This window comes from Bombina bombina, chromosome 11 (genome assembly GCF_027579735.1).
Source record: "Bombina bombina isolate aBomBom1 chromosome 11, aBomBom1.pri, whole genome shotgun sequence".
NCBI lineage: Eukaryota > Metazoa > Chordata > Amphibia > Anura > Bombinatoridae > Bombina > Bombina bombina.
In genome coordinates, this window is record NC_069509.1 from 45,428,278 (window position 1) to 45,437,488 (window position 9,211).

General features: G+C 42.7%; 1 protein-coding gene across 1 annotated transcript in view; it reads left to right on the plus strand.

Moving 5' to 3' along the window:
• Positions 1-218: 218 nt before the first annotated feature.
• Positions 219-9,211, plus strand: part of LOC128641649 (serine/arginine repetitive matrix protein 1-like) — a 66,066-nt gene continuing 57,073 nt past the window's right edge. The window contains exons 1-2 of the mRNA XM_053694184.1: positions 219-407; positions 2,867-3,341. Of these exons, the coding sequence (XP_053550159.1) occupies positions 219-407; positions 2,867-3,341 (664 nt within the window). The remainder of the gene's footprint in view (positions 408-2,866; positions 3,342-9,211) is intronic.

Below are 9,211 nucleotides of genomic sequence, written 5' to 3' on the forward strand. Positions count from 1 at the left end.
ATTTAATGGCTTTATTTTATTTGGGTTAATTTTGTGTGAAGATGGACCAAGAGGCCCGGCAGGATATTACTTGTACATGTTTTTATGGTAATGTGGAACCACCAATCCCTTTTTGTTCTTCATGTATTGAGAGAACATTACATTACAGGGATAGACTTTTTGAGTCTGAGCCATCATTATCTAAGGTGGATGCTGTTCAGGGGCCTCCTGTTCAGGCTATGCCGCAGCTTTCTCCTCAGGTGTCCCAAACTTTGTCAGCCTCACATGCAGTGCCCTGCATTTCCACTCATACTCCAGTTGGAGTTACTTTGCAAGACATGGCTACCCACATATCCTCGGCGGTATCTGATGCTCTGCCTGCTTTTCCTATGCTGCAGGGGAAGCGTAAAAGGAAATATAGGGAGTCAGTGAGTAAGGTTTCTGATTCAGTTGTGGCTATGTCAAATGTTTCTTCCCATAAGTCTGAAGAGGACGATACTTCTGTAGCGTCTGAGAGTGTAGTCTCAGATTCTGTGTAATTCCTTCTTCTGATGCTGAAGTTGTATCCTTCAGGTTTAAGCTAGAGCACCTCCGTTTGTTGCTTAAGGAGGTTTTGGCTACTTTGGACGACTCTGACACGACGGTCAGAGTGACTCCTAAGAAGTCTAGTAAGCTGAATAAGTACAGGAAGAATATTCAGCATGGCTCCAGGAACACCTCTGGGAATCAGTCATGAACTCTGTCCACAAACGGAGCAAAACAGGCAACTCCTAGATGATCCAGCTGAAGTGTAGAGGTGCACACCAGAAAGAGAGGATGAGTGAATCCGGAAGGTAATACTGAAGAAAAAAGGCAGCACATTCGGTATCTCAAGAAAAAACTGAACTTTATTCCGACATGAAATGTGGATACAAACACACTGACACGGGGAGAAAAAAGGGGCGTATCCTTACGCATTTCATGCCGTGCGGCACTTAGTCATAGTCACTTTTTTCTCCCCGTGTCAGTGTGTTTGTATCCACATTTCATGTTGGAATAAAGTTTTTTCTTGAGATACCGAGTGTGCTGCCTTTTTTCTTCAGTATAAACTGAATAAGTACTTTGACGTACCTTCCACGGTGGAGGTATTTCCTGTTCCAGACCATGCATCAGAGATTATTGCATGGGAGTGGGAGAAGCCTGGGATTCCCTTTTCCAGAAGATGTTTCCAATTGCTGATTCTATCAAAGAGTCTTGGCAGAGGGTTCCCAAGGTGGAAAGAAGCAATTTCCACCTTGGCTAAGAGAACCACTATTCCTATTGAGGACAGCTGTTCCTTTAAGGATCCTATGGATAAGAAGTTGGAGGCATTACTTAAGAGGATGTAGGTTCACCAGGGTTTACCATTGCAGCCTGCGATGTGTATTGCTACCGTCACCAGTGTGGCAGCATATTGGTTTGATGCATTGTCTGATTCTATTCAGACTGATACTCCTCTTGAGGAGATCCAGGTTAGGATTAAGTTGGCCAATTACTTTATTACGGATGCTTCCTTACAGGTCATCAAGTTGGGAGCAAAGATTTCTGACTTTGCTGTACTGGCGTGCAGAGTCTTATGGTTAAAGTCCTGGTCTGTGGATGTGAGGGTTTTCACAGCATGTATGTTCCTTTAAGCTGCTACCTGCATCCTCCTAGTCCTGCCCACAGAGTCTATAAAACACCTCCTCACCCAAAGACAGGTGCTTAGTATTTGTTACTTTTGACTGAGTAACTCCTGCTCATACTGAGCTCCCAATTTTCCTGCAAAGAAGATTGCTTATTCCAACAACACGTGGATTACTAAAATCTTTATCTGGACCACTTGACATTTCGCCTATTCAACTTAAAAGACTTTTGTACCTGCTTATGGTTTATTCCTCTCAATAGTTGCACGGCTGTCGCCGCTTCATGACGGACTTATTTGAGTGCTACCACACCTTCCTGCTTGGAGTCTGGCTTTTCCCATACTAACCGCTATCTCTAAGGCACAGTTGATATTTTTCCTGCTGTTTAAAACCAAGCGTTTCTTACCGCAATTGTGTTACACGGAGTCTGATCGTGTCAGCGTTCTTAGCTGTCAATCAAACAGCGTGTCAGTCAGCGACTCCTCCCCTGCTTTCCACGCTACTCCACAGAACGCTGCGAGCAGCAACAGCAGTGAGAAGTAAGAAACCGTCAGCATAAGGAGAATTAACATCAGAGAACTCCTGTTTCATAATTTATGTTAGTCTGCCAGTGTCTCAGAATCACAAGCCTACCTCTTAAAACTGTAAAGCTGTTTTGGACACTTATTACAGTTATACTTATATATAAAATCACTCTCTACCTTAACTGATATCACTCTCTGCTATAGTGATATTATATCAAGAGGGTGAAACATTCAAACATTAAATTATCTGTTCTGCAGTTGAGTTCCACAAGATACTAAGTTTACTCGATCATTACAGAATACTAAGCCGCAAAGGATTATGGAACCAGCAGAACTTCCTCAAGTGGTTTATAACTTATCCCAGAAAGTTGATCAAATAGCTCACGCAGTGAGAGAACTACAGATGGAGAATAAGACTTTAAAAGATTTATTTAAGGACTCATAGCAGCTAGATCAGCTCATGATACTGCACCTGAACCTCAATATCTCTTCCTGAGACTTTCAGGGAAATAGACGCAATTACAAACAATTTAAAAACTCATGTCACTTACTTTTCACTTGCGTCCTAAAACCTATACTACAGAGAGGATAAGAGTGTTAACAGTCATCACATTCCTCAGAGGCGAGCCCAGGGTTTGGGCAGACAATTTATGTGAACATGAAGATTCTGCCCTTGCCACTCTAGAATCTTTTTTAGTCTGATGGACGATTTATATTCAGACAAAGACACCAATTAACAGCAGAGGCAAATATGAGGGACTCAAACAGGGTAAGAGGCCCGTAGAAGAATATATTGCAGAGTTCAAACTTTATGCATCTGACTCCCTCTGGAGCCCTATAGCGCTTCGTAACCAATTCCGTCTAGGATTGGCAGAGAATCTGAAGGATGAATTGGCAAGGATAGAATTACCTGCTACCTTAGAAGCATTGATGAAGATCTCCTCTCAAATTGATAGAAGACTCAGAGAGAGACGTGGAGAAAAACTACATACTGATCTCTATCACAAGCATTCACCTCCCAGAACCCATACCAAACCCACACTACCTACTTCCGTTCCCATGGAGATTGGGGTGGTTAGAGGACCTCTATCAAATGAAGAGAGGATGAGGCGTAAGACTAGAAACCTCTGCATGTATTGTGGTGATCCAACCCATTCTGTACATGAATGTCCTATTCTTCAGAAGAATAAGAAAAGTAAGTCCACCATTATTTGTTCCTCCATGTGGTACATAAACAATCCACTTACTGTAACCTCTCTCTGTTCTTGCAGTGGGATCAGAAAAGGGTACCAACTGAAGCCATCATAGATTCTGGCGCCTTTGGGAACTTCATCGACTCCCAGCTTGTAAAATTAAATAAAATCCCACTTGAGCTGAAAGAAATACCACTTGTACTTGTGTTATTGATGGGTCCACTATACGTAACGGCCCTATTACACATCATACTGTTCCTCTGAGAGTTGTTACTGAAAACGGCCATACCGAATTCATCTCTTTTGATGTGTTGCCTTCTCCTCATTTCCCTGTAGTTTTAGGTATCACATGGTTGAAGTTACATGAGCCTTCCATAGTATGGACCTCCTCAAAGATGTCCTTCAACTCCTCATACTGTCAAAACACTTGCTTCCCACAGCATCACCTTCTCCATACTCTCCTGACTCACAAATACTACCCGATTACTACAAAGATTTTGCTGACGTATTCAGCAATCTGAAGCTGACACACTTCCACCCCATCGACCGTATGATTGCCCTATCCAACTACAACCGGGGGCAAGCATACCATTTGGGCACATTTATCCATTAAATGAAACTGAATTGGCACATCTTAAAAACTACCTCGAGGAAACCTAAAAAAAGGTTTCATAAGACCTTCACCTCTCCCGCAGGAGCAGGCATGTTCTTTGTGAGGAATAAGGATGATTCACTTAGGCCCATTATCGACTACCGCGAGCTTAACAAAAGGACCATAAAAATCGCTATCCGTTACCTTGATTCCAGAGATGATTGAACGCCTATCGGATGCTACCATCTTTTCCAAACTCGATCTCAGAGGTGCATACAATTGGTACGGATACAGGAAGGTCATGAGTGGCTCACGGCGTTCCGCACTAGATATGGGCTGTATGAGTATTGGTGATGCCTTTTGGATTGTGCAACGCTCCGGCGACTTTCCAACATTTTATAAATGACATTTTTAGAGATCTACTAGATGTCTGCATGGTCGTGTATCGACGACATTCTAATATATTCTAAAACCTTAAAGGATCACATTAAACACCTCCGCTGGGTACTCTCAAGACTTCGTACTCACAAGCTCTATGCCAAGGCAGAAAAGTGTCAATTTCATTGCAAAGAGATTTCATTCCTAGGGTATGATATCTCCCCTGACGGTATAAAGATGCAACATAAGAAGGTAGATACTGTTTTGGACTGGCCTCACCAGCCAACAGAAGGATCTACAACGCTTCCTTGGTTTCTCCAACTACTATCGAAAATTTATCAAGGGATTCTCCAAGATAGTAAAACCGTTAACCCAACTTACAACCCAGTCCAAACCCTTCATCTGGACCAAGGAAGCATACAGCTTTTGACTTCCTCAAGAATAGTTTCTCTACAGCACCTATACTCCGATTCCCTGACGCCTCATTACCATACATCCTTGAAGTTGATTCATCTGACTACGCCCTAGGGGCTGTACTCTCTCAACGCAAGTCTATGTCGGAACCCTTACATCCAGTTCCTTCTTTTCCAAGACCATGTCCCCTGCAGAAATGAATTACACAATTGGAGACAAAGAACTCCTCGCCATTCGCAGAGCCTTAGAGAACTGGAGACATCTTTTGGAGGGAGCTAAATTTCCTGTCACCATCTACACAGATCATAGAAACCTCCAATTCCTCCAGAATAATAAAACTTTATCAGCTAGGCAGGTCCGTTGGAGCCTTTATTTCTCCAGGTTTGATTTTATCATCCAATATAGACCGCCAACAAGAACGGGAAGGCTGATGCTCTCTCTAGAAGAGAAGTTAGACCTTCAATTACACAAGAGATCCAGTCAGTGATTCCCCAAGAACGCTTCATTGGAATTACTACACCATTCCTAGCTGAGATTAAGAAACATCAAAAATAGATGAAGAAAAAACCCACTACCAAGTAGAGAACAAGGATGGCTTACTCTACCACAAGGATAAGCTTTATGTACCTCAAGCTTTAAGAGTCAGGTTTTAAAATATCATCATGACATACCAACCTCAGGACATCCTGGTGTTAGGCGTACATTGGATTTATTGAACCGTTACTATTGGTGGCCCAAACTAAAGCAATCGGTTAAAGAATATGTTGGTACCTGTTCCACCTGCATTACCTCTAAGAACGAAAGGTCAAAACCTTATGGCTATTGATGTCTCTACCTATACCCAGCCGCCCCTGGGAACAAATTAGTATGGACTTCATTGTTGACTACCCTTATCTCATAAGCAGAACACCATACTTGTAGTAATAGACATGTTCACTAAATGGGGCACTTCATTCCCTACCATAAGGTCCCTTCATCCTCCGAACTGCTAGGCTCTTCCTAGACAATATTGTAAAATTGCATGGGGTTCCCGCTAGAGTGATAACTGACAGAGGAACACAATTTACCTCGAGATTTTGGGCTACATTGTCTAAACTCCTTCAAGTTGATCACAGATTCACAACAGCATACCATCCCCAAACCAACGGACAGACGGAACGGTTGAATCAATGGCTTGAGGAATACCTCAGATGTTTTTGTTCCTATCAGCAAGACCATGGATTTCCTATCTACCCATGGCTGAATATGCCTACAACAACTTAACCAGCTCATCTACAAACTGTTCACCTTTTTTTGCAAATTATGGTTTTCACCCCACACTTTTTCTTAATACTACCTCCAGCACTGATTCCCCCAAATTGGATGACTTCACTATTAGGATTATAGACAATTTTGATTTCATCAAAAGAAACATACAGAATGCTCAAGCTACGCAGAAAAGACATTACGACCTCAGAAGGAGAACTCCCCCTAACTACTCCATTGGTGACCGGGTTTGGCTTTCCACGAAAACTTGAAACTACAAGTTCCCAGTAAGAAACTTGCTACGAAGTTTATTGGACCCTATGAGATATCTCGGGTGGTCAACCCTAACGCTGTCACCTTACACTGCCAGTCGGAATGAAAGTACATCCAACTTTCCACGTTCTCTTCTGAAACCTTATACTGGATCTAGACAACAAGATACCAACAGTACTGACTCCTCTGTTATAACTGATACTCAAGTATATGAAGTACATTCCATTCTGGATTCCCGTTACAAGGGTTCACATTGCAATATCTTATCCACTGGAAGGGTTATCCTTCGATGACGACTCTTGGGAAGAAGCCTCAGCGATTAATGCTCCAAGGCTCATCTCTGCCTTCCACAGTCGCTTCCCGGATAAACCTAGACCTCAAGCTGTGGGACAGCTTTCTTGAGGTGGGGATGATGTGAGGGTTTTCACAGCATGTATGTTCCTTTAAGCTGCTACCTGCATCCTCCTAGTCCTGCCCACAGAGTCTATAAAACACCTGCTCACCCAAAGACAGGTGCTTAGTATTTGTTACTTTTGACTGAGTAACTCCTGCTCATACTGAGCTCCAATTTTCCTGCAAAGAAGATTGCTTATTCCAACAACACGTGGATTACTAAAATCTTTATCTGGACCACTTGACATTTCGCCTATTCAACTTAAAAGACTTTTGTACCTGCTTATGGTTTATTCCTTCAATAGTTGCACGGCTGTCGCCGCTTCATGACGGACTTATTTGAGTGCTACCACACCTTCCTGCTGGAGTCTGGCTTTTCCCATACTACCGCTATCTCTAAGGCACAGTTGAATTTTTCCTGCTGTTTAAAACCAAGCGTTTCTTACCGCAATTGTGTTACACGGAGTCTGATCGTGTCAGCGTTCTTAGCTGTCAATCAAACAGCGTGTCAGTCAGCGACTCCTCCCCTGCTTTCCACGCTACTCCACAGAACGCTGCGAGCAGCAACAGCAGTGAGAAGTAAGAAACCGTCAGCATTATAAGGAGAAATTAACATCAGAGAACTCCTGTATCATAATTTATGTTAGTCTGCCAGTGTCTCAGAATCACAAGCCTACCTCTTAAACTGTAAAGCTGTTTTGGACACTTATTACAGTTATACTTATATATATAAAATCACTCTCTACCTTAACTGATATCACTCTCTGCTATAGTGATATTATATCAAGAGGGTGAAACATTCAAACATTAAATTATCTGTTCTGCAGTTGAGTTCCACAAGATACTAAGTTTACTCGATCATTACAGTGGATGTGTCCTCTAAATCTAAGCTTTTGTTGATTCCTTACAAGGGTAAGATCTTGTTTGGCTGAGATTATTTCTGATATTACCGGAGGAAAGGGGCATTCTCTCCCTCAGGATAAAAGAAATAAGCATAAGGGTCGTCTGAGTAATTTGCGTTCCTTTCTAAACTTTTCTGGTAAGCCTTCCCCCTCCTCTTCCAAGCAGGAATGATCTAAGTCCTCCTGGAAGTCCAATCAGTCTTGGATCTTGGAAGCAATCTAAGAAGCCCGTTACTGAAAGTCAGCATGAAGGGTCATGTTCTGTGTACTCTGAGTGCATGTTGCATGTCTCCCACTATCCCCACAGGTCAGTTTTTAAGAAGGCCCCACTAATTTACCTGGGTTCGTGTGGTCATTATCCAGGTGATGGTAATGATTCATTTTGTTTCCCGTTCTCGAAGTAAGCTGGGTCGATGGAAGTATAAGGAACTTGAGTTACGACTGTAAAACTTATTATTGCAGCTACTTAGCTTGAATGCCTGTAAGTCAACCTTCTGTTGAGGTGCTTGTGTGCAGCTAAGGTTCCCTGCTTATACCTGGTGTGCGGCCTTGTGTCGTGCGCTGTTCGCGGGCTTTGAGCAAAGCCGGTGCCAGTTCAAAAATGCTCTTTTAATCTTTCTGGAATTTTTGTTGCAGCTGCGAAGCTTGAGTGTTTAAAGGCTGATCCTCCGTTGCGGTGTTTGTATGCTATTGAGGTTCTCTACATATACCTCATGTGCGGCCTTATGACATGATCCATCCTCTTGCTTTGAGCTGAGCCGATGCAAAGTCAGAAATTATTCCTTTGCTCTCTCCGGATATCCCCCCTGGGATTTAATGTATTTAGTGTGGCGGTATGCAGATATTTTGCGATAGCAGGCTTTAGAGCAATGGTAAAATCTAGCAGTCATCTTCCATTGTGGCCAGACTCCGCCCCCTTAAGTAGTTTTCTACTCCACTTCCTACAGTTCCTGCACTCTGAAGTAGTGTTCTACTCTACTTCCTAGAGTTCCTGCACTATGAAGGTAGTGCAGACACTGCACTAAGTCTGCCACTATTAAAAACATGTGCTGTGCTTTCTTCTTCTTGGTCTAGGGGGGCAAGTACAACACAGTGGTCAAGGAACAGCAATTCTGACCCCTCTCAAATGTTACATTTAAGAGAATATGGGAAAAAAAACACGGCTAGATTACGAGTTTTGCGTTATGAGTGAAAAAGCAGCGATATGGCTCTTTTTCACTACCGCTGGTATTACAAGTCTTGCAGGTATTTCTGTACCGCACACTTTTCTGTCCGTAACGCAACAGAACTACCGCAGCTTTCAAAAAGTCCTTTTTCAATGGGACTTCCATAGCGCCGGTATTACGAGTTTGCCTGGGAGGCCAAAAAGTGAGCGGTACAGCCCATAACTACAAGATTCGTACCGCCATCTAAAGTCAGTAGTTATGAGTTTTGGCTACAAATCTATAACATAAAACTCTATAACTAAAGTACTAAAAAGTACATTAACACCCATAAACTACCTATTAACCCCTAAACCAAGGCCCTCCTACATCACAAACACTAAAATCTAATTATTAACCCCTAATCTGCCGCTCCGGACATCGCCGCCACTATAATAAACATATTAACCCCTAAACCGCCATACTTCCGCATCGCAAACACTAGTTAAATATTATTAAGCCCTAATCTGCTG